Consider the following 27,058-nt stretch of genomic DNA (forward strand, 5'->3'; position numbering starts at 1 on the left):
AAAGGATCGCTATTACATTTTACATAAGTCCTCTGCTTTTTCTAATTCTACATTAAACACATAAGTATACATTTTGTATGAATAAAATTCATGGATAAGCAAAGATTATATTCTATAGTAAAGGACCAAAATAATGTTTAAAAACTCAAACAAATGTATGGCTGCTTTGAGCTGACAGAATAATGAGGAAAATCATTTTATTATTTTTGAATTAATAAAAGCTATAATAGTGCATAGAATAGCTGCTTCCCCCACCCCACCCCCCAAAAAAGAAAACGTCTATAATTTGACATTCCACTGTGGTGTTCTTGGTGATTCGTCTGAGAAGCTGTCTCAGCCAACTACCTCTGGGGCACAGGAAGAGATATGTCTCTTTAGTTTCCATTTGTATTTGAACAGATTCTTTACATGTTAATGCAGGATTTTACTTTTACTTTTCTCCTGTTCCAGGAAATATTCAAGGATATAACCAGATAATAAGTTATATCTTCTCCATGGCTATTGTAATAAACATTGTCTTTCCTGCTTCTCTCCAAACTCATTACATGAGTTTGTTAATGACTGTAAAGGATATTTAAGTCAAAGAAAAAAAAATATCCTATTTAAATATAAAGAAAACATAAAAGTAAGGAAACCTTCTTGGATGATTTCCATTTTAAAGTTCTTCCATGTGTTTGATTACTATCTTATAACCAGTATCCCCTTCCCTTCCAAAGCCCCCTGATACATAATTGGAAGGATAGGAAGAGCTACAGATTCTACCTAATTCAACAATTAATCATTACTCACACAAAATGTAAGTGAAAACTGACATAAAACATTAGACATGGGGTATCCCTTATGTACATGGGGTGTCCCTTTCATAATCTACCTGGCTTCAGTCAGCATATCCCCTTTTTGTGGAGTATACTTCAGCCAAGAAAGACTATAGATAATAGTACTACATTCATACTTACTACTTGGTGAATTCAGAAAAGAGGGTTTTCACCTCTGTAAACCTGCAGATACTCAGGGATTTCAACAGAAAGTGGTGATGCTGTTATTGAGGAAATGAAGCCTGCCCAAGGCTTCTAAACCGAGCACCATGTGCATATTCCTGGGGCTCTCACTGAACGTGTTGTCTCCTCTACTATCACAGTCATAATTAAGTCTGCGTCTGCCAGAGACTTGAACACTATTCATGCAAACTGCAGATTTCACAAAAGAAAAGAAGTCTAAAAATGGCAAAATGACAATACAATCATGGTACATGAAGTATTTACTCCTGTAAATGAAAATATAGTTCTTCTGAAGGGTTAGCTTATTTCAATTGTCCAAACTTAACATTACTAGACTTAAGGTCATTACTCATCTTTGGAGTCTTTATTTGATTTACTGTTAAAGCATGCAAATACACACACACACACACACACACACACACACACACACACACACACACACACACACACACACACACACACACACACACCTAGTAAATACCCGGCATCTCCTATCAAAAGTTGAGCCAGATCCAGAAATAAAGGGTTTGTGGTTTCTGGGGAATAAGATAAGAAGTAAAGCAAAAGTTTAGGAACAGAAACATCAAGGCATAAGTAAACAAGTTTAAGAGTTGATCAAAATAAGTAGAGTGTTCAGAAACCAGGAGGTCAAAAGAAAGATCAGAAAGGTAGGCCAGATTTCAATGGTCAAAGCAGACAGCAGTATATTTGCCAGTAGTGTGTGTGACAGAACAAGATAGCAGTATCACCAACAACACACTGCTGTGAGCCTGTTCTAGGACTACATTTCCTGCCCGTGTATTTACTTATCACTCACTCATTTGGCATACAACTGAGCACATACTGTGTGCAAGTACTGTATAGTTAAATGTGGGGTCCCTTTGATTTTGAAGTGCCCAAGGGACATCTGAATGGCTATGGCCAATAGACGCTGTGTATATGGATTTAGAGATCAGGAGAGATACTGGTCGAAAATGAACAGGTGTGGTGTTGTCAGCGTCTTTATTTGCTTTTATGAGCCATGGAAATAAGTGGTAGACTCCTGTAGGGAGGAGAGAATGAGGTGTGTTGAAATCAGGCCAGAACCCTGAACAACAGAGAGCTGGGAGGAATACCAGAAAAGCATGGCATCATGCAAGACAAGGGAACAGAGTGTCACAGAAAGGAAGGAGTGGTCAGAAGTGTCAGATGCTGCCAAGAGATTATGGAAATAAAGACTGAAAGTGTCTATAGGTAATATGGAGATAAAATGGAGATACACAAGGAAGCTGACTATATATCGTTGGCTAAGAAAAACTGAAGGTCACGGTAAATTCATGGGGGTGAGAAAGAGGGTATTAACACTTCTGGAAGCATTCAGTTATTTGGGGAGAGGAGAGCTTTCATTTTAAAGAATTCATAAGAAAACAAGAAAAAAATCAAAGTAGAGAATAGGGGTCACAGGTTTTTTTCAAAAAGAAAAACAAACCTTTAGGTGGCACTTGGAAAGGTCCGACTTTAAGGGAATTGATGAAGTATATTTAAGGAAACGCTGAGTGAGTCTGAGATAAAAGAGCCTAGAAAGAGCGGTCAAACGTGAAAGCTACACTGAAGCTTTCCTGTACTGAGCTGGGGTGGGGAGCGGGGAGTATAACAGCAACGATTCAAAAGCGAGAGTTTCTACATTTAGGCTACAAAATGTCCTAACCTATAAAACTAAGAGAAAATGAGAACTCGCACAAGCTTATAATGCTTCCTTTGATTTTACCACCAAATTCGAGATTAAGCAGCATACATTCTCCAAAGTGAGAGACAGAAGGATAACAGAGTGACTCAGTCAACCAAACCGAAACTTTTGCGGCTTTCATAATTTCTAAGAGACGACGCACATGTAAAATAAATGCCTGGAATAGAAAATAAATGCTTATAATGAGCAACACTTAAAGATATCAAAAATGAGTTACAAATTCAAATGCTGAGAAAGTTAATGTGCTAAAGAGTTTATCACTGTGACACAAAATCATAATGCAATAAGCCGTAATTGTTAACATATTATTATTAAAACTGTAAGACATATGTGTAGTTGCTCAAATTTTCCAGGTGGAAAAGCACAGTCCAGAGATGGTCCGTGTTTTGCAGAAAGAGAGCAATCTTTCGAAATAGACATTGGATATAGAAGACCACTTTTATCTGGAGTTGGGAAGCCAGAGTAGATCCGGACAAAATAAATCAAATCATCATCACACTGGGGCACCAGACCAAATAGCCATGCATCATTATATGCGTTTCTGGAACTCAGTGCTCTCATCGGGCAAATAGAAAGCTTTTGCCCATTAGATTGAGTTTTCATTATTAACACTGAATAGAATTTCTAACTGTGTCATAGGGCAGAGCTCTGTTGCCATGTGTATCGTGTGTGTGTGTGTGTGTGTGTGTGTGTGTGTGTGTATGGACATATTTAGGTGTATACATCAAGGTATCAGATGTTATTTTGGTTCCAGGGAATTAGATGTGCTTCTTTATGCCTACATTAATAAATTTCTAGCTAAATTTTATTCCTAAAATTATTCAAGATATACATCAATACATCTGAATATGCCTGATAAGCACTGAAGACAAAATTTAGTGACTACAGATAATAAACTTTGGAGAAAGTGAGCAATGTTCAGAGTAAAGAGAGAAAGGAATAAGTATATTTGAACTACTGATCCATTCTTTCCCTAGAGTCATTAATTATTTCATTTCTTTATATATATTAAGTTCAAGCAAGTTTATCAAATTTTATCCCTCTACTGGTTTGAATGAAAGTAACAACCTTCACCACTATTAATCAATCATGGTAAAAAGCTAAATTAATCATGGTTTTTCCACTGTATCCTTATATGTGATTTTCTGTGCAAAGATTCTTGCTATAGGTACTATGTACACATGGCCATGTGATGGATGAACTGTGCTACTAGAGAAGAGATGCCTGGAAAAATGTCAGCTCTCTTTGTAATCTGTTCTATTTTACAAGATTGAATTTTTTAATTTTAGTCTAATCAACTTAAATTATTATAGGTACAATTTTGTGAAATATAGAATTAATGAAATTCAAATTTTATAGAACTATAATTGACTATCAAATAGGTTTAATATGATTCTAATTGGAAATATTCCATTGCTTCAGAATTCATCCATTTGGTGCTATCATTTGGAGGTAAAGAAACTATCAATGGCATATTTGGTTCTAACTGATTTTCTTGGTCCTCTGCTTAATAGAGAGTCCTGACACATCTTGAACCTAAGACTATTCTCTATAGAGTTACAGGGGTATACTCTTCAGGGAATCTAGAACAGATAACGTAAATAATTCAGCTCTGAAACCCAGAATGCACTAGAAATTTCTAAGCATTGGTAAAAATTTTATAATCATAAAATGTTTAATTTTCCCTAATAATTTATTTTTTAGATCAGTGGTCATGCAGTATGCAAAGGGTGTTTGTAGATTTCTGACAGATAAGGAGGATTTTTGGAATGAAACACAAATACGAAATAGGCATAATTAGAACTAAAATTCATTCATTACTTCATTCCCTAGCTCTGTTCCAGGAATGTGTTTCACCACTGGGCATGCAAAATGAAGGAGAATAATTTCTTCCCTTCCAGAGAGGTCACAATCTACATAGAAAGACAAGTACAGAAGAAACTATAACTTATTTCTTTATCATCCATTATTTTGGTTAACAGTACTCTATTCTGGTTATGAATACTTAGAATTTTAACAACAGATTCTGATGATGAATTATGATTTGCTTGCCAACAGGTAGACAATCTCTATGTCCCACTGGCACGTCCTCAAGAGCACCTTCCAGTTTGATATTTTAGCATGATCTCCGGATATTTGATTGGCATTTATATGGATAAAGAAGATGTGGCACATATATACAATGGAATATTACTCAGCCATAAAAAAACCCGAAATTGAGTTATTTGTAGTGAGGTGGATGGACCTAGAGTCTGTCATACAGAGTGAAGTAAGTCAGAGAGAAAAACAAATACCGTATGCTAACACATATATATTGAATCTAGAAAAAAAAATGGTTCTGAAGAACCAAGGGGCAGGACAGGAATAAAGACACAGATGTAGAGGATGGACTTGAGGACAGGGGGACGGGGAAGGGTAAGCTGGGACGAAGTGAGAGAGCGGCGTGGACATATATACACTACCAAATGTAAAATAGATAGCTAGTGGGAAGCAGCCACATAGCACAGGGAGATCAGCTCGGTGCTCTGTGACCACCTAGAGGGGTGGGATAGGGAAGATGGGAGGGAGACACAAGAGGGAGGACATTTGGGGATATATATATATGTTTAGCTGATTCACTTTGTTATAAAGCAGAAACTAACACACCAGTGTAAAGCAATTATACTCCAATAAAGATGTTTAAAAAAAAAATCCCCATTGCAGAGAATAACTAGGGAATGTATCCAGTAGAGAATATTTGGATCTGAGTGGTCTCATTAGTTAGACCATGTACTGATAATGAATTTGCATTAAATTATGTTAGAATGGTATTGTTAAATCCTATTGGGATAAAAACTGGGCTAAAACACTAGAAAGGGAGAAAGCGAAGTGCCAAGTCATTGGGCACTGATTGGAGGTAAACTCCTAATTTATAGCTGGATCTGAATTAACTAGAAGCCACAGGTTATTTTAAGCAAGGCTTTTAAGTGAGATACATCAACAAACTATGGTATATAGAAAAGTGCCATGCTATGCAAAAGACGGGAATATATTATGACCCATGCCGCCATAACTCACAAAATGTAAATCTATTCACATTTGAATGTTACAAAAACCATGCAGGAAATGGAACTACAGATTATAAATTGCTAAATAAGATCATAATCTTCTCATAACAGTCTTTAATGTAATACCTTAGCATAATGCCAGGTATGATCTGCAAACTTTTGGCTGATCTGTTTATGTTGCAATTGTAATCATTAGCTTTACAGAGATAGTTACCATGAAATCAGAAGATAAGAAAGGTTATGGTCTAGTATAATTTGGGGATGCAAAAAGACTCAATACCTACAAGTCAATGGAATGTATTAAAGGCGATATATAAGATGGGACCTATATCATCAGTTGGATCCATGTGGGGTGGTACAGAAAAGGGAAAAACATTATGATGAAGGAAGGTGATGTGAGAAAATGGAGAAGCCCCAGAATAAAGACTGAAAACTGAAAATAAATCCACAAGAGTCAGAAGGAAGCTAGTATGGTAAAAGGATGTCATCTCTACCATATACTAAGTCAACACAAACTAAGGTTTGAGCCCAGTTTCAAATCCTCACTAACTGTGACCTTATCTATAAATTGGAGATATTGGCAAAGCCTATCTTATTGTGTGACAGAGAAACTTAAACGATATAATGCAAAGGCACGATGTGAACTCTCAGCAAGTTAAAATTTATGGATAGATAGAGGAAACCAGGAAGAGAGCATGCTTACAAAATAGGACAGATATCTACTGTGATATAATATGTCATGAGAATATGAATGTATTAACATCGTAAGGATCCATCCACTACCGAATCAACTAAACCTACATAAGCTTCAGATACTGCATCATATGCAATTTTGGAAAGATTACATATTTGGATCCTTGGTCATTTTCTCTCCAAATCATTGACTTCGTTTTGCATTAAGCTCAAAGAATCTCTAAACTATAGGACTATTTCAGCACTAGATCCTCTCATCCCTTCTATAAAAATCCCCATAATAGTGATTCGTATTGTTGAGAGACAAGTCTCCATGAGTTTTCTTGCATTTTCTGCACATCTTGTAGGCAAGGTACCAACCGTCCCTTGCTCCAAACTATCTATTAATGTTTGTTTGTATGGAGAACAGCCTTGGAGGATAGAGCTAGCATTCCTCCCTTCATAGGAAAGGGGAGACATCTCTAAAAGGTTTAGGTTCCCTAAGATCGGAGTTCTTCTTATAACCCAAGCTACTGCATGTGCAGGTATTATCTAGTCTTCTTTGTATCATCCTGTAGGAACTGGGGCTCACAGAACTAGATGTTGATACCCTGGCTATTGCTAACGCTGTATTAAACTTTTCTTCATCTCTGAATCAGGGGTTTTGCATCTTCTACCAGCATCCATTAAACTGTAGCAGGCCATTAGCTTGCAAGTAGGATAAAGTCTCAGACTCTTCAAAATTCTTGAGACAGGTTTTCAGGGAAAATATACTCCCGTGTGTAACTGATGAAAATGTTATGAATATGCCATTTCAGGAGATTCTTGGATCCTCTGAAGCCCATTCACCTACTGCTATAACGTGGACCACGGGTTAAAGATTCCTGCTTAAGTTAGGAGAGGCCACACTCAATCAGGGCCTATCAAAAGTCTTTTTGACCATGTATAGAGCAAATGCTGCTAACAAGCGAATAACAGCAAAATATAGCTAGATGGTAACGTTTGCCCTTGGAACAAGACTTGGTAAATGAACTTCAGAAGAAGTGGGAATGGGATGGATCTGGCTAAGTCTATTGTGGTTTGGTTCAACCCAAATCTAAACATCTGCCGCAGACTCCTTTCTACAAAGAACACTATAGCCATCTATAAATTCCACATTTAAATTCTATTTCAGCACTGAGTGGACACTTCCAACCTTGGTGTCACAATATACCACCCAAATCTAAATCTCTTCTCTTGGTGCTAGCTCTTTACCACAGTGAGAGACTTTTAACTAGACAGAAAAAGAAAATGGTTACCAAGGAAAATATGTACATTACATGTATTTAACCCAGCTCATGACATTTATCCATTTTTACACTCAATAATGTGAGAAAATTAACACATTATTTCTAAAACAATGTCACGATGAGATGTTAAATTTTCGGAAGAGGTATTTCAAAGTGCTGACTAATGTATCTCTTGGGAAGGGGTATATACGTGTGATATGGAGAGACAGGCAAGAACACACTAAAGATTCTCTGTGTTCTATTAATTAAAAATGTGTTTATTATTATTGGTTCGTTTTAAAAATGAAAATAAGCTTTATTCCTAACTATAAATTGTTCTATTCATATTATCTCCTAACAGCTAGTCAAAATCAGCTTTGGAAAAACGGTTTTGATGAGTGAAAGGGAGAGACAGGAGTTACAGAAGTCCAGTCTACACCATACCCTGCTTTTTTCTTTTCCTAAGTGTTTCCACAGTAAAAAATGGAAAATTACCTTTTGAGGAATAGAGTGCTTTTAGGGAAAATATTTTGATCAGTGGTGTTAAATTATCACTGACAAGTATAAAATAGGTTTAGGGGATAAAATACTCTTAATCTACAGATAATATATAGAATACAGATTTAGATAATCTGCATATATATAGAAATTAGGAAAAAAGTTAATTACCTCCTTGCAGTATCTATTAATATCATTAATCAAAGAAAACAATAAATAAGTGACGATACATCTATTTAAAAAGTCATTAGCCTATTAGAAGCAAGAAATCTTATCCAATCATAAATATTTAAATCTGTCTACACTACAAACACTAAGTCAGTTCAACTTTACAAGTAAGGGAGAGGAATTAGAAGAAAGCTCCTTTGAAAAACAAGGTTAAAAAGAAATAAATAATTGTTGTAGTTTAAGCATATATCTCACTACAGAAATTTATTCTTTTATAAATGTTTTAGGAACACACAAAATTTTCAGAGATTAGTTATTCCCCTAAGCACTCACCTGTCCATCAAATATTACATCAACTTCCTTCTTTATGGTATATCATCTGGTTTTCAAATATTTCCAGAGTTGTTCTACTGTCTTGATTGAATTTAACCAACAAGTGTATTTATCACTGAACACTTTTTATGTTTTTCTTCAGTGTTACATTGAGTCATGTGCATAATATGTCACTTTAAAATATAACTTAATATAGCCTATTGCTTCCTCTGCAATGTCCCTCTGGACATTCCTGCAATAAGAAGTTTCCTGTCAAAGATGTTTTCATAAAAGAAAAATACTTAGGTATCCTATATTTTATTGATTGAAACCTGCTTGACAAGCATCACATTTGATCTAAAAACTTTAATAGTTTTATAAATAAAGAATATATGTAAGTGTTAATACCATCAGAAAAAACATCCACAAATACTTCAACTCGTTACTTTGTATCATATAGTCATGCAATTCAAATCATGTAGTCACATAATTTTGTAGCTGGAAGGAAATGTTAGCAACTCAGTATACAAATAAAGAAACAGAGGCTGTAAACGGTTAAAGGACCTATGTAAAGTACAACTTCCTACAAAGATAATGAAAGACTGACACTGGTGACCAGGACTTATGCCATGACCTGCTGTTCTACTGGAACCCAGCAAGCAAGTAGCCATGGTAATTCATAATGTATTGCCATGACAATCTCGATATATCCATGGGCTCCTGTCTTAAGCTTAAGAACACATTTATTGTTGAGTAATGGAACTCTTCCTGCTTTTTGCCCGCCCTTTATTGTACACAGAAACTGACAGCCCTTTGCACAGCTTGACTTTTAGGGCTCTCTACTGACTTACGTCCTAGCATATTTGAATAGCAGTTTAAATATCCTGATCCAGGGATGTTATAGCATTCTTATTATAGTTATCTTTTACAATATACAAAACCACATTAACTAGGGGATGGTGCTACTGTCATAAAAAGTGCTATGCCCCAAATCATTTGTTTAAGTTGCTCTACAGCCACATCAATACTATGCAGAAACGGGCCTTGGGAAGTTCTTAACCTTCTGAAGATAAATACAAAGGTGTAAGACAGTTCTTTCTTTTTGCTAAGAATGTTCTATCTTGTTAGTAGTTGTTTGTATCAAATATGAAGTGACTGCTAAAAGATATATTTAACTTTTTATAGATATAGGCTTCCCTACATTAATGGGGGAAAAAAACATTTTATTTTTTTATTTTGGCCATCCACGTGGCTTGTGAGATCGTAGTTCCCTGACCAGGGATGGAACCCGGGCCCTCGGCAGAGAAACTGCGGAGTCCCAACCATTGGACTACCAGGGAATTCCCCCATTTTATTTTTTAAATGATCCCAATTCCTTGTCCTAAAAACAAAAAAATAATGTATGAGATTAAACCCTTGGATGAAACCATGTGCAAGAGCAGTACAGGTTATGGAAAAATATGCCTTCATAATACCTTCTGCTATCTCTGTTGCTAACTATAACTCTTGCATATATAATTCCATTATACTTTTATAATTCAGGGTTTTGAAAATGCTTTTGAACCATTAATATATTTTCCTGGTTAAAATTCTTTGAGATGTTCTTAACAAGAGTCTTAGATAATGAATTTGGGCAAACTCTGGAACAGTCTTTACAGTATTATCATTCTCATTAATTTTCAGAACTACCCACTGTGTTGAGATGATTGTCATGGGCCTAAGACTTCAATTTGGCTAAATATTTTTGCATATATTTCAACATATAAGTAACCAACAGATGTTTAAATGTTAAGTTCATATGGAAGAAATGGTTAAATGTGTTTACTCTTATCTCATGATTTCTTGGCAACACTAATTCTTATTTTATTATTTCTTTATGTATTTCACAACTTCCTCTTGCTTTGGTCTATAATGACCGATAATTCCAAAATCTCTTCAAAGATAAAACAATCCTTTAATTTAAGCCATTTATACATGTATAAGAATTTAACCCATTTATACATGTATAATATTTAACAAATGTAACATATGTAGCATCACTAATTTTTAAAAACAGAAAACCTTAAATAGTAATTCAAACATTATTTTTACAAAATATACGGAATTCATATAAAACATAGAACTACACTTCCTTTTTTTTTTTTTTTTTTTTTTTTTTTTACACAAAGAGAGTTTTCCATTTATATTCTTATTTGGCTTTAGCAACCTGATATATGATACTGCCCTAACCTGCCAGAAAAAAAGATGGGTAGGAGGCTAAAAACAATATTACTTTTAAGAGAGTTAATGCAGTACACAGTTCTACACTTTCATCCAGTTTATTCTTTTTTCTTTGCCTTTTTGGTTATCTCTGAGGACTGCTTCTGTTTCCATTGTTTCATCCTTTAGCATTCACATATCAGAGCAATAAGTATTTCATTACTGGTTTATCTGTCCAGAGGCTTGAGAAGCGGTAACAATTAACCCTCCCTTCACAGTGATTGATACAGGCTTTGCTTTCAATTTGTTCCACTACACAGATCATGAAATTCTGAATGCAATCATCCTCATTGACCTACACTTTCAAACACACAGCTACAATGAGACGAAAGTAATTATTAAAAGGAACACAGGACTACTAAGATCTGAAACAAAGTCTTTTAAAAATCTGTTAGATGACCTTCTCGTAAAATTGGCAAATTTTGATGTTAAGGAAAATGATAGCTTTGTGTCCCTGCCTGAAAATGCAAGCTGATCAATGTATAGTGTGGTGACTGCAGTATGTACTTCCAAAATACAGAAAGCCATTTTAGAACTGTTACAAACTAGAGATAAACTGTCAACACTGTAGCTTAATCTGCCTAAAATTTTTCTCAAGGAAACTCAACTTCCTGATTTGTGTATAAAGAACAAACATTGACCAAAGCAGAGAATGAAGATTGGTAAAAGCAATAGCTTTACTCTATAAGAAGAGTTGCATACCTGAGTCCTACATCTTCCCTCTCCATTTTCCCTTTAGGTGAAGATTCACAGTAAGAAATGAATACATTTTTCACAAAGTCTGAAAAATAGCTTCAAATAAATATTAATCTACTGCAATCGATATATATGAGGAATGGAGAGGGGAGAGCAGGAGAGTGGTGACTACAGAACTATATTAAAACAAGGGTTGCAGTTAAAGAAAATCAGGGCAGAAAGCAAGGCAGCAGGCCTGAGGCTCTAATCACAGAACAGAGTGATGGAGATGAACCAATACTGCATGGATTAGCAATGAATTATTTTGAACTGTAATCATATGCCTGCACAGAAGAGAGGCAAAACTAGCCATTACTCATAAACTGATCTGCTGATTTCTTGAGAGAGGTGGTAGGGTGGGGGTGGGGTTGATGAGAATAAATTCATATGTTAAACTAATTCAGAATAATGAAAACGTAAAGCTGTGGTTACACGTCAAGTTACATTCTATTTTTAATGTCTGCTCCATACTACATAACATGGGATGTTTACAGTATGAACTGTAAAGTGCTTGGATTCAAGTAGGATTAATCCAACCATTTCTTCTAAGATTAGAATGTGAGATATTTACTCCACTCCCCATTTTTCCTTGTCCAATAAAACCATTTCTGAATAACTTTAATACCCCCAAATATAAAACATTAAAGTATTTAGTTATAAAGAAGAAACAGCATTCAAGGAATTAACTTCTTTTAGATAATCTGAAATATTCATACCAAATGAAGATTCAATTGTTAGAACTAATTTTGTTAGGAAGAAAAAAAATCAAAACTGCTGGTAGCAAGAGATTCCTGAGATTCTTATGAACAGACTGTTTAAATGAAGAGCACTTTAATCAGTAGAGGAATCCTCACGTTTCTAATGTCTTGCTGTGCATTCTGCAGGTTATAGTAGCAGCTGGTAGAGGTCATATATCTTTTGTGAGCATCCCAAAAAGGCTCACTGCCAGACTGTTAAATTATGAATAAGCAATGAACAAAAGAATGCAGATACGGTGGTGACAAGATAATCCAAGCAAATTTATCTATGACAAATTTCACAGGATTAACAAATTACATTTACACAGAACAATAAAAATGTGCAAAAAAAAATGATGAGCCTACTTTTCCTTAAACCATTAGGAAAACAAAAAAGTCACCAATCCACTGCATAAATTTAAATTTAACTTGATCTAAAGTAAGACATTTATAATATGTTCAAGATACCTTTGTAACATTTTCCCATTTCAGGTAGATCTATACAAACATGGTATATCTGGCTTATATTTTATATATGTTACATTGTAAAGAGTATATATAAATATATGTTTGGCTTATATATAAATCATGTATACAACATAAAGAAATCTCCTACAATAAATAAAAATCATCCCATTCATATATACGAATAGAATGGATATGTTTTTAAGAAATAGATTTTGAGGAATGAATTATTTTTGTAGGGAAAAATGCTCCCTCAATCAGTGTAATACATATTAGCTACTAAAATATCCTTATTCATTGATATCTCCTTTTTCTAGGACCAGAGAGAGAGGTTCTGCAAACAGTTTCAATCATTCCACTTGCTCCTACCAAAATACTGCAGTCTTTATGAGTAAAGTGCTTCTGAATGAAGTTTAGAACTAGTACCCTTTTCTGCAGTGTTACAATAGCAGAAAGGAATTCATAGTTGTGGGGGGGGGGATAACTGATTTCAGCTATATTCACTAAAGATGACCTTTAACCCACTATTACACTTTTCTTTATAATAAAATTTTTAAAATAAATCTTACAAATGAAGAAAGCCCCAGTCTATCAGAAGTAATCAGATATTACTGAAATGACCTGTGATTCCATAAAGTGGTCTTAAAATGCTATGTGGCACTACTTTCCAAAATATGTGATAAATATTTAAGTTTTAATGTTATATATAACCTCGGTACCCAAGTCAGAGCTGTTTAATTCTGCATTAGCATACCGATGATAATAAAATACTGTAATCAGATATAATTTCTTTTAAGATGATCTGAATGCTGTTTGAAATTTTGTAGCCTATTTTTCACTTATACTTCCTATTGACTGTTGCTTTTTATCTTCCATGTTTTAGCAAAACATCTCTCTAAATGAGCCCTTTCCAACATTTCACAAGGCAACCTATTCTTTATGTAAACAAGAAATTTTCTGAATGTAAAAGTGAATATTTAATTGTTACACAAACAAAATACTTAGCTTTCAACCACAGATACTCGAGCGCTGCTTATCTAGTCCTTTCAAGCCCTGAAATTCCTACTATACATTTTTTTTTTTTAAGGAAGCTATTTGGTTGACAGTATTAGATCTAAAAACGGGAAGATAAATGTGGCATGCTTGTCTATTACCTCAAATCTAGCACACATTCTACAATGAGCAGTGATAGAGTCAGATGCTACAAAGTTTCCTGAAGTATAGCTTTTGTCAAAGAACTGTTACACACCAGACCAACCTCTGTGATCCCTGGCATTAGAGGAATTAAAATGTTACCAAGACTTTCCCTTCTTGAAGATGCGGCAAGTGTGTGAGCTTCTGGGAGGAGGGTAGGGGGAACTCAGTAACGATAACTTATCACTTGTGTATTTATTGTGGTCCATTTTTAACATGTTTTTAATTAAATGAGTTAATTAATATACGTAAAGCCCTTAGAACAGGACCTGGTACACAGTGCTATATAAATGCTTGCTGTCATTATTATAATGCCAGATAATTTGGCAAGAGGCCAACTTTTTAGATATACAAGAGTCCTTATATATCTCAGAAGACAACATCCAGAAATACAGGAACTAGAGTGTGTTATTCAGAAAGCCTATGAGGTTGTTTCTACCCATTCAGTGGCAAAACTATCCCAAAATAAAAACATCTCAACTGTAATCTTTAGATTAAACTGTGGCACACTCTGAGGCAAGAATAACACGGGCGGAAGAGGTCACTGAATACTTCACAGTCTAAGACCAAAGAGGCCTACGTACATGGCAAACTGATTCTTCTGAAACCATTCAGTAAAAAGTCTGCCCCAAAGTATAGACAGCTGTGGAGCTTGCCCACAAAACTACCAGAATGTTAAAAGGTAGAGTGAGAATAATTTCTTGATTCTTCCTCTAACTTTTTTTTTTTTTTTTTTTTTCTTTTTCTTTTTTGCAGTACGCGGGCCTCTCACTGCTGTGGCCTCTCCCGTTGCGGAGCACAGGCTCCGGACGCGCAGGCCCAGCGGCCATGGCTCACGGACCCAGCCGCTCCGCGGCACGTGGGATCTTCCCAGACCGGGGCACGAACCCGCGTCCCCTGCATCGGCAGGCGGACTCTCAACCACTGCGCCACCAGGGAAGCCCCTTCCCCTAACTTTATAAACACGGTATTTCTGAACTTCTCCAAACATCTGAGGAAGGACTAAGAAGCAGAGATCTAGTTCACTACTCACAGCCCACACAGTCTTTCTGCCATAGGAACTTTCTGGCATCGGCTCAGAAATCCCCGACTCTAGAAAATCCAAAAATGTAGGCCCCTCCACACTGCAGTTAAGGTACATTTCTAGAGACAAACCTGATTTCAATCTCTAACTCTACCACCTTCTTTGGGAACAGTAAGCCTCTGTTTTCTCATCCATAAATGGGGATATTAGCACTTCCCTTGTAGGGCAGTGGAGAAACCAATGAGAAAATTACTACGAAGTATTTAACACAGGGCCTGAAACATGTAATGTCCAATAAATCTTTATTATGATCATATGTGATCTATTTTCATTTTAAAATCCCATCAAAGATCTTTAAAATTTTTTGCTATAATTTCATTTACATTATATAGCATCTTTTCTTTCTTTCTCCCAAGAATCTCTAATCATTTTATAGTCATTACTTACAATATTTTACAGGCTGAATACCTGTCCCCGCAGAACACTAAGCTAACAGAAGTCAAAGTAGATAAGGAGTCTTATTTATAGGTCTATGAATTCTGTACTTCCTACTCTTCCAGAAAAGGGTGTTTTCTGGCCCTTGATAATATTTCACATATCCAATATAAAGACAAGTCTATAACTAGAGGAACTGCTCTTACAGGGTGTATTATTCACCACTATCCCCCACACAAGTCATGATGGTCCATTGCAGAGGTTGGATAAATAAAGCTGAATGAAAAAACCGATCAATAATTATAGTCGGGGCCCATGAGCAGTTTGGACAACAGTAATGTGCGATTTTCATCTTGCCTCTCACGATTTTGTACACGAGATCACAAGTATTCCAATTAATTCACCAAAACATTACACTTTAGACATGTATACAGACAACTTCAAGTGTTGTTTAATCTTGTCACTGCCCTAGTAATTTCAGATATAGTAGCAGTCACCTTCCTCTTACTAAGCCATGTCCTGCTTATGCACTGTACTATTATTAATATTACTACAAATTATTCTATGTACAGTTCTATCAAACTTACTAGTGCAAACATCCTATTCACACTAATGGGGCCCAGCGCAGTAAAAACTATCATTCAGTTACAGTTGGTTTATTACACTGCCCAATGAGGAAATAAAAACAAACAAACAAACAAACAACAGGCACTGTTTACTGTGAAAATACTAACATTAAATGCAAAGCAAACATAACTGAATTTTCCCATAAATTCAGGAAGTTCTTAGCTAATCATAGTATAGATTTAAATATTTAAAGTTTCACATATTCCATTATGAGCAACTTTGGAAGCATTTAAATTTTAAAATTAATATTTAATCAAATGAACTAAAATTTTCAACATACTAACCCTTACATTAGGTTTCAGCCTTACCCATTGTATGCAATTAAGAAATGTTGATAAAGCACTTGAAGTTAGATTCTAAGCCAACAGCAATGCAGAATTTTTTAAAAGTTAATTCAAGAGATGAAACGCTATAATATAGAAAAAGTAGCCATGTAAACATAACAGGGGAGGGGCTAGTTCTGCTCTCACGTGTGCTTAATTTTCTTTAAATTTAGTGAGTGGCATTCTGCATAGGAAAGAGAATCACTAGAATTGCAGGAAAAAATAGGAAAAGAAAAATAGACTATCTAAGGGTCATTAGTAATAATAATAAAGCACTTAAGGAAGTTTACAGAGAAAAACATCACCAGGAATGATTCAGAAATCTCTGTGACATATCCCCTGCAAATACCCCACAAAATTTAAAGCCTAACAGCTTAAAAAATAACTAAATAAAAGCTAAACTGCCTAAATCCTCCCCCAAAAGTTCTACTTTACAAAAGCATATACAGTACAGATACACCATCATAGAAAACCTCACCACAGAGCAGGGGACCCTGGACATCAGGTCCAGTTTCAAACAGATGTAATTTTAACATGCCAGTGGGCCAGCCTAGAAGAGTTGAGGGGTTCATGGAAATTCTGGCATTCCCATAAAATAGATCTATTGTAGGTAGCGGCAACCATTGTGTAGAAGAATTCTGGGGAAAACTCAAACTTCATATTGCCAAAAATATCAAGCTGTTACAATGTGTAGATTATATTTAAATTGCAATATAATTCTTACCAATTCATTGCTGAACAAGACATTAATTCCCCATAACTTTTAGTCAAAAAGAAGTCATATTTTTAAGAATATTTTAAAGACACAGGGACTAAAACTTTACTCATAATACCACTAGGTGCTAAAAAATAACTCATGTAACTTTTTTTTTTTAAAACCAAAAGCATCAAATAATCTTGGATTCGAGTTTGCTCATTGTAACAAATCAAATCTAGTAATTGGCATATTACAGATTTGAAGTAGCTTTGTGTCTCTCAATTTATAAATCAGAAATTGGAAATATGAAAGGATGTTGTAATGTGGGAGGGTCCTACGTAATGAAGGTCATTATAACTCCTGGCTCCAGAGCTATACAATCTAATATCCTCTCTGGTGGTTCTATGATATGCCCATGCATTACAGTTCTTGTTGACAGTCTGTTGCCTTGGAAATATTTCATTATTTCAGTTTATCCATTTGTAGACCCTTGGCCTTGTGATATGAAGGCCATCCTATTTCATATTTTCGATTATCATTTAAGCAATCTTGTGGAGCTATTTATATATAAGCAAGTGTTAGACAAGGCACATCATTATTTATCACTCTGTGTTTAAGCTTACACTGTAGGAAGAAATACCTCCAAAAAAGTCTCCACCACCACCTTTACTTTTTAAACCAAAAGCCCTGTGCAAATGGAATATGCTTTGCAAACCAGCATGGGCATATCGCATGCCTGACACTTCTGTCTAATTTTCTTGGTTATACATCCACATAGTGGAAACACTCTGTGGTAGTGCTATATAATTTGCAGCCTATTGGAGTTTTGTTTTGTTTTTTGTTTTGTTTAAATGCACAAGGTTTTCAACTTGTTCTTTCAGGCTCCAAAGAGACACTTTCTGTGTGTATGAGTCAGAGAAATTTAAGGAATACTAAATAATAACGTAAGACATTATCAAGAAAAAGCTTCTCTTTCCAAAATTTACTCTGTAAACATTATTAGAAGGAAATGACTTTTGTACTGTATTCTTAAACTCAGGTCAGATATGTCATAAATAAACAACAAGAGAATTCAAAAGATGTATTTTTTCAAGTTTTTGATTACTGGTATATTTGAAAAGCAGTAAAGAATAGTGTCCGTAAATGCCTTTATGAAATCAATGATTTGGAAACCATTTTTTAAGGAAAAGCGAGATCACTTGAAGCATGTCCACAGAAAGCCATCTCTTATAAACATATTTGTGTTCAACCGTTACAGAGAAATCATACTACTAACCAGTAAGTTCAGGCACAAAGTGCACACAAAGGTAAGATGACTACTTAGCTGAAGCAAGTAACTATGAAAAACACCCCTCCTGAACCAACCATCTGACTTCCCATTTCTCATTACAAAACCAAATCAACTAACATGTGTAATGTTTACACTTAAAGTGTTAAGAACATTTAAAACCCTAATAACAAAGTGAACCCTTGGGGCATAAAACAACTGTTTGGATAACGGGCCAAGTTTGTGGTTATTACTGTTTGAAAACATTTAGTTTTATAAGTCCTTCCTTCCTTTCCTCTCTATCGCTCCTTCTGCCCCTACCTCCTTAGTACTACTCCCTCTCCCTACAGGTTAAACCTTCTCAGATCCAACCTTTAAAATGACAGCTTCCGAGCTGAACAAGAAGATGCTATTAAAGGGCATTAAATTAAATACAGTATATCCTCCTACAACTTCAATCAGAATTTCAGACCAAGTGTTATTTAGTTCAGCTCTCAAGTGGAGCAGAATAACAAATCGCGCACTTTGATTTACCTTCTTCGAATGCCAAATGGAGACAGGTGATAAAGAACGCGCTCATGCACAGGCTATGAAGTTTCCTCTAGAAATTAATTCTATCTTCAAGATTCCCATCTCAGAGAAATTCCCAAAATGGCACACAAATAGGCCTCTGCTAGAGAGATTACTGGGGCCATCCCAGTAAATACACTTACTACCAGCAGAACTGGGGATGAAGGAGGCACAGAGGAAGGAAAGAACGGAGGAAATCAATTACAAACTTCTGATTTCAAAAAGTATTCATCACCATGTTAAATAAGAAGTAATTATTAAAAGCCTTGCACGATGCTCTGAGACATAATTTTTCTACCTACAAGAGTAAAGTACTTAATACGTGAATTCTCATAAAACACTAAGACTAAATGTTCGTTTTAGCTTTGAGTTGTCAGATAGTTAATGCTACTCACTTTTAACATCTTTAAAAACTGGACTGTGTATGATTTATTCTCAGGTACATGATTTATATAGAAATTAGCTAGAGTTTAGAATGAGTCACTTAAGTACCAACTTAAAATTATTTCCTTAATCCTGACAATTCTGCGGTCCCTACTGTATGGAGGAAACAAGCAACAGTGCAACTGAAGCTTTTTAAAGGAATAGCTTGTTTAATAATATCTCCCTACCGCCTCTTGATGTAAACTATAGGTTAAATGCTACGTTGTACCAAAAATAAAACTACCCACGTAATAATAATTAAGTCTTGCTACTGCGGACTGCCCTCATCTTCTTTTCAAGTTCACTTAAGCCTGTGAGGAAAGTAAACATCGCTGCTTGGGGGCGGGAGTGGGGGGGACAGGGGGTGCATATATCTAACCGCATTTGTTTTCCTCACGATTCAATGGGTAACATTTCATACTTCCTACTGAGCATTTTCTCCTTGGAGACAGAGAGAGATATTCACTTTGCTCAAACCAATATGCTATATGCAATTAACGTCATTAACGCTGCCAATTAATAGCAAATAGGATTCCAAACAAAGTAGGCTGGGTGGACAGCAGGAGGGAAAACCACGTGGGGCGGAGGGGTGCTTAGTTACTCCGAAATCTAACAATGCCATCCACGTAGGACGGTTAAGGAAATTTTGAATACAAACTCCCTTTCCCTTTGGCTTTGGTTTAACTAACTTCAAACAGACATGCTCGGCTGAGCTCCTTGCCTGGCTAGGCAATTCTCACCAGGAACTTTTTTAAACACAGATCCCCAAACAGTAACTAACGGGGCAGAGATGCTCCAACTGTTGGCACATTTTGGATCTCGCTGTTGGCTTGCTGATTTGGATTGAAGGATTTTCTTCTTTCTTTTCCTTATTTTCTGTGGGGGGCAAGGGAGTGGAGAGGAGGGCAGGAGAGGAGAACAGAGGGCAAAGCAGGAGACCCACAAGTTGCCGAGGCTGGGGACGCAGCCTGGGCGGCAGGGAGGCGGCGGCCGCGCGCCTCTCTCCGCCCGGCCCGGCCTAGCTGCTCCGCGCGGAGACAGCCCCTCGGCGACACCGTCCGGGGCCTGGCGCGAGCTCCGCGCTCCCCGCCCCCGGCCTCCTCCTCCTCTCCTCTCCTCCTCCCCCTTCTCGCCTGCCTTCCCTCCCCCTCCCCAGCCTCATTCCTTCCTAGAGAGCAGCTGCCAAGGGACCTGCGGCGGCCCCGGGGATCCCCCGGCCCCCCCACCCGCTCCGCTGCTCCCACTCACACAGCAGCCCCTTCTTTTCTGTTTGTTTCTCTTTCTTTTTCTTTTCTTTTTTGCTTTTTCATTCTTTCTTTTTTTTTTTTCTTTTTTTTTCTGTCAGCGAGTCACTCCATTCGCCGAGCCGAGGAGGTGCGACCGCTCGGAGAGCCTGGCGCCGCCGCCGCTGCCGCAGCCGCCGCGGGCGGACAATGCGCGCGGGGACCGCGAGCGAGCGCGGAGCCGCCAGCCCGCCGACCAGGTCCCCGCGGGCTCGCGGCCCAAGAGGCGGGCTGCGGAGCGGGCCCCGCCACCTTGGCGGCGGCGGCGGCGGCAGCGGCGGCGGCAGCGGCGGCAGCGGCAGCAGCAGCAGCCGCCCCGGCGGCAGGTTCAATAAACAGAAAAGTGTTACCGTTCTCGCCTGGAAGGATCCTGCTGAAAGCTGGGCTTGGTGGGCGCCATCTTCCTGCTATTTTTTTTCCTCTCTTACTTTTTGCCTCTCTCCCCCCTCCTGGGGCGGGGGGGCGTGGGGAGGGCGGGAGGGGATTGTGCGTGTGCGTGGGGTGGCGGGAGTGAGTGCGGGCGTGCGCGGCGCTCAGCGGCGGCCAGGCGGGCGGCGGCCGTGGCCTTGGCCGTGGTGGCGGCGGCGGCGGCGGCGGCGGCCGTGCTGCTGAGGCCGGGAGGCTACGGAAAAGTAGTGGGGCCGGAGCCTCGCCGGCGGCCGGCCGTCCCCTCGCGCCGCCGGTGCCTCTCGCCGCAGGTCGCCGCCTCCTCCGCCGCTTGCGCCTTCTCCTCCCCCTGCTCTCCGGGCGCCGCCGCCGTCCATGCGCCGCAGAGCCCCCGCGGCCCGGGCCGCTCCGGCTCCCGAGACATGCCCAGCGCGGAGACAGGCGACCGGCGGCAGCGGCGGAGGAGGGGGAGGCGGCGGCGCGGGGGGGGGAGGCGGCCGCGCGGCCCCGCGGGCAGCCAGGCCCAGGGCCCCGCCGCCTCCGGGTTCTCGCCTCGCGCGCCGCCACACCCCCCGCAGTCACCCCACCACCGCCACCCAGAGCTGGCCCGGTGGCAGGTGGGGTACACACCCTCCCGGCGGGGGGCGTGGGGGACCTAGGTCGGGAGGGGCGGGGACGGGGAGGACGCGCAGGGGGTTTCTAGCTTGACCGCTGTGAAAGTATTTCTGGGCATTTTCCAGCTGCTTTGCTCCAGAGCGCTCTCTCGCACACAGACACCCCCCTTTCTCTCTCCCTCTCCTCTTCTCTCTCACTCTCTCTCTCCCTCTCTCCCCCCTTCTCTCCCCCCTCTCTCTCCCCCTCTCCTTCCGTCTCTCTCCCTCCGTGTCTCCCCCCTCCCTCTCCCTCTCCCTCTCTCTCCATCTCTCTCTTTCTCCCTCTCTCTCTGTCTCTCTCTGTCTCTGTCTCCCTCCGTCTCTCTCGCTCACTCGCTCTCTCTCGCGCGCTCTCTCTCGCTCTCTCTCGCTCGCTCGCTCGCTCGCTCTCTCTCTCTCTCTCTCTCTCTCTCGCGTTCGGGGACTGGGAAGCTCCGCTGCCGGCGCAACAACGCCACTCAGTTGCAGTTTCGAACACTTCCCTTCTCTGGAGTATCGCGGCCAGGAGGAAAGAAACAGAGAGAGGAGCTGGGAGGCCACGGGAGCGGGCTTCACAGGACGGCGTCCGGGGCGCGCCTCCGGGGACAGCGCGTGGGGGTGTGCGGGCGGAGCGGCCCCGAGGGCCCCGTGAGCGAGTGCAGCGGCAGTACAGGCACCTTGTGGCTCGAGCGCTCTCAGCAGCGTTGCAAAGCCGGAGCAGCTGCATTATTCACGCACTTGCAAGTCTGCAGACCCCGGGGTTCACAAGTGAATTCCCAGGAGTTTAAACGCAGTTAGATAAAACGCTTCTCTCGACTTGGCTTATAGGACCTGAGACCCGACCGGACTGCGGGCCTCGGGGATCCAGCCCAGTCGCCTCCTTATTTTACAGCTCAGCGAGGCCTAGGGAAAGGGCCACTCAGTGCAGGGCCAGTGCTGGAATCCTATTGCCTGGGGAGCCCCTGGTCAGAGCGTTTTCTCCACTAAACCGCTCAGCTGGGTGTGGGCAGCTTTTTAGGCAGAGACTTGGGTCAGTCATGTGTCACTCAGGAAAGTAGAAAGGACTCTTAAAGCGTTCCCACTTTGAATAAATGAAAGAGCCAGACGAAAAACATCAATCCTATGAGAGGCTTTGCATTTTACTTTAAACTTAAGAAAAAAATAGACCTGCAAAGGGGTCCCATTCAGTTCTACCATTCCAGTACAGTGGGGCTGAGAGTTAGAAACTTGGAAACATAAGTGTTTTTCGTGACAGACGTGTTTAATCTGCATGATGGTGTTTGAGTTGTCTTTGGAGTACACTCTACAGGTAGGAGAAGATGAGAGTGATTGAAAAATGAAGTGGAGAGCGTTGAGTACAAGATAGACAGGGGCTGGAAGGGAGGGGAAAAAGTTGCCTGCTGGAAGTTTTGGCTCCAGGACGGCCAGCTTAGGGCATTTCTACCCAAAGATGACAAATGAGAGAAGCTTGTGTTCTTCCAACAGGCCACTCTTTGCTTGAAAACCCTCCACCCCGTCACTCCCTCATTAGACTCCCCAAAATAAGTTAATGCAAAAACAAATTTTGGCGGGGGGGGGGGGGAATGTTGTCGCCATTCACTCTGACAGATCCAGGTCTTGAGGTGGAAACTAAGTCTGCCCTTCACAGCCCCTTCAGCCTAACAAGTAGGTGGCCCACATTCCCAATAAAATTCCAGAGGACAGGGGACTTGTGACTCAGACCCTGCCAATAATCTTCTTGCCCCACATGACTCGCTCCCCTGTCCCCAAATTAAAATTAAAGGCAGTAACAGGTGTCATCACATCTGAGTAACGAAACCAAGAGCTACATTTTTCACAACTAGCACCTTCTCTTCTGTCAATATGACAGAACATAAAAAGAGAAGAAGGGAACAATACATCCCAAAGGCTAGAGTTTAGAGTTGATTATTTTTAAAGCTTTAGACTTTAGAACTGCAGTGGGATTCAGACTTGATAAAGTGGCCCAAATTCAAAGATGAAGGTGGAAGCATCGGTACAGCTTTTGGCGTTTGAGTGCGGGACCATGGAGGATTACCCCTGCATGCTCCTGACTTGCAGGGAAATTGGCCCTGGGAAGATCTTTATGATGAAAGACACCAACACTCAGAGAGTAAACATAAAGGCTGAAAGTTCATGACTACCTCTTATGCCCAATTCATATCTTAAGGGTTAGCTGAAGTTCCCTGGAGGTCCCTGAAATCATCCAAAGGCCATCTGACATTTCTGACCCTTGACTCCCTACTTCAGAGATCACACTATTGTGACTATTGCCTGCACTTCCTAGTTAAAGTGATCACTGGATTCTATTGTCATTTAAATGTTTTATGAGTGACAAAAAAAAAAAAAACCATAAAACCATACCTGAACCATGAAAAGGAAAAATCTAATTCTTTCCTGGTCCTTTGTGTTTGAAAGATTCCCAGATCTTTTGTATTAAAGGTTATTGTAATCACTGAAGTAAAACAAGACTAAAATAATTTAAAAATCTCTTTGACAAGGAATAGCCTCTTTTTGACTTATTTTCAAGACTCTTTGTTTTAAACTTCTGACAATACTCAGAGCATATAATGAAGTCTTCTACAGAATATCTGCAATACTGGCCATCAACTTGGAAAACATTCAGTGTGTTATGCAAAACCTGCTCTGGTTGCTGAGCCACTGGTTAGAAGGCACAAAATATGGCAGTGATAGATTATCTTAACCTTTTCAGTTTAAACACTGTTGGTTCAAATCAAAGGTTCTCAAATCAATGAAGTTTGAAATACAAGGTAAGAATAGGAGGTGTTATTTGAATTATGCATTGTGTATATTTTAAGTTAAATGCCATTGGCAAAGCTCTCAGATGTTTAATCGTATGCAATCTGGGAAACACAAATATTTAATTTCACACTTTCATGTGTTCTTTTTTTCCTCCCATCTTCTATAAAACTGAGCCCCACAAATGGGAAGCTTACCTTTCATACTACATCGTTAGTATTTCTCAGCACATTTTTGTGGATTACATTTTTGATAAAATCTTGCAACATCTCAAGTTGTCCTTAAGGAAAAACTTCAGGGTTCTAGGGCTGTTGGTGGTGGTGGTAATTTTTTTCCCCTTTCTTTCCTAACTGAATCAAAGAATGTTTACTATTTCAATGTCACAACCATATTTTTTTAAATCCATAAATGTTTGGAGGAAATGCAAACAATAAATACTTTAAAACTTCCTTCTTCCCACCTAACCTAACTTTGTAAAATTTGCTTCCTAACTTGCATCTCTGAATCTTACGCATTTGCATTATAATACGTTTAAGATGAATACTTAACAGCGCCGAGGAGACTCGGATTTCATGCTGTATTTCCCTGTAGTAACAGGTGACATGATAACACTATTATGTAGAATTGCAAGTGTACGGCTACACGTGAAAACTGTTCCCATTCTGTTTGGAAACAAATGATCAATCAGCCTCAGGTGATCAATTGCCCCCCTGGCCGCCCGTCAGTGCGGGTCCGCACCCGGCAGAAGCATTGAGAAAATTCCGCTGAAAGGGACGAGGATCCCAAACTTTGCAAAAGCACCTTGTTCTGTGCCTCAGACTTCGCTGTAACTCCTTGGCTACGCGGGGCTGAGACTCTAGATTTGGGGCCAGGCAGAAGGCAAAGGTTGATTTGACTTCGCCAGTACACTGGAGTGCCTCTCAATCCGAATTGTGAATTATTTTTTCCTGTCTTATCTGTAGAACGAGGGGCAAGCAAAGTGAGCCCTGGCGATGTGCATGTGTGTTGTAACGCATAAAGCAGGAGGCAAAGTGAGTCCCACCCCAGCACCCCGGAGCGGGGGCACTATCCCAGCCCAGGCGGGACTACTCACCGCTGCTGGTAGGAGGTGATGCCCTGGACGTTCTGCGGGGTGCCGTTGGCCGCGGCGCCGGCCCTCCCCATGCCCGCGCCGGCCGGCACCCCCGCGGCCGCCCCGCCGGCTGCCGCGGCCGTCACCTGCACGCTGAAATCCGGAAAGATTCGGATCATCGCCGCGGCTTAGGCCCCCGGGCGCGGCGGCTCTGGGCTCGGGCTGGCGGGGGCTCGGGCTGGGGCTCGGGCAGCGGCGGCAGCAGCAGCAGCGCGAGCAGCGGCGGCGGCAGCAGCGGAGCCAGGCACTAGCCTGCAATCCCATTAGTGAGCCGCGGCCACTGTGCGCGGCGGAGAGGCGCTTTGATGTGCGCGCAGCGGGCTGGGGGGGCCGCAAGCGCAAGGAGGAGGTGCGGGGGGGGGCGTGCGAGGGACTTGCAAACAGCAAAACGTGTCAGGGTGGGTCCTTTTTTCCCTTTTGGGGGGTGGTGGTGCTCCCCCCTCTTTCCAGGATGTTGCTCTCACTGGCTGCTCCGACTGCGCTGCGCGAGCCCAGCTGAGGGAAGAAGGGGAGGGGGTGGCGGAGGAAGGATGCACCGGGAGGCTTAGAGAGGACTTGGCTGGTGCAAGGGGATGACGGGCAGCGGAGGGTGCCTTTCTTTCCCGCCCCCTCAACACAAACACGCACACACACACCGCGCACTTCCGACTCCAAGTGTAAGACAGGCGCGCTCTCTCCCCTCTTTTCTCTAGAGAAAATAACCACCATCCAAGCAGGCTCGCGCCTCCCGCGGCTCCCTGTAACCTGGACTCTAGTCCGCGTGTGCAGGAATGGGGGCGCAGAGCCTCCCCTCCGGGCCGGGACCCCTCTCTGCCCGTCTTCTGTACACTAGGCAGCGCGAAGGTTGCCAACTGCAAGTTGGACTACTGGAGAACTTGATGCTTATCGAGGAGGGATGGTGTGCAAAGGAGAAGGTTGGGGGGGAGGCGCTTTTGTGCAATGGAGAGTTTGTTCCCTTTATCAGAAGGGACTCTCCTAGCTTCTGGTGGGCTGGCATGTTGGTCTTGGACAAACTTGTGAGGTGGGGACTGCAGGTCCAGCTGGAGGGATTCGGGTGTGCCCCTGATGACCCATCTCTATACGCCCCTTTCGAACGACGAAACGAATAAATTAGCAGCCACAACTGGGGCGAACTCTGCAAATTCCAACCACCAGGGAAACAAAAAGAGAAAACACGTGCATTTATTTCCTCGTGTCTTCCAGTTACTTCTCCATATTGTTACATCGGTGTTTCTTTAGGGGATGAGGAGGGATGCTGTGGTTTGGGCGCGCCCTTTTACTGACAACTTGTACTCCTTATAGCCTGCATAATGGGTGGGGCCAATGGGAGTGAATGATTACCCCTACCCCCTGCCCAGGACCCCCAGTGGCCCCACTTCCTCCCTCTTTCTTCCGGGTGGC

The 27,058-nt window shown here is 40.6% G+C and overlaps 1 protein-coding gene across 12 annotated transcripts in view; it reads right to left on the minus strand.

Annotated features, from left to right (window-relative positions):
- NPAS3 (neuronal PAS domain protein 3) overlaps positions 1-25,776 on the minus strand; it is a gene marked incomplete at both ends in the record, with an annotated part of 868,696 nt that extends 842,920 nt beyond the window's left edge. For 6 of the 12 annotated variants that reach the window (XM_082853402.1, XM_082853400.1, XM_082853397.1 and 3 more), the window contains one exon: positions 25,619-25,776. In XM_082853402.1, the coding sequence (XP_082709528.1) occupies positions 25,619-25,776 (158 nt within the window). Of the gene's footprint in view, positions 1-21,078; positions 21,183-25,618 lie in introns of those variants that run through there. The other 6 variants (XM_082853396.1, XM_082853394.1, XM_082853395.1 and 3 more) reach the window with 1 other exon arrangement.
- Between the last annotated feature and the right edge of the window lie 1,282 nt (positions 25,777-27,058).

Source organism: Leucopleurus acutus, assembly GCF_964270905.1.
Source record: "Leucopleurus acutus genome assembly, chromosome: 1".
Taxonomy (NCBI): Eukaryota; Metazoa; Chordata; class Mammalia; order Artiodactyla; family Delphinidae; genus Leucopleurus; species Leucopleurus acutus.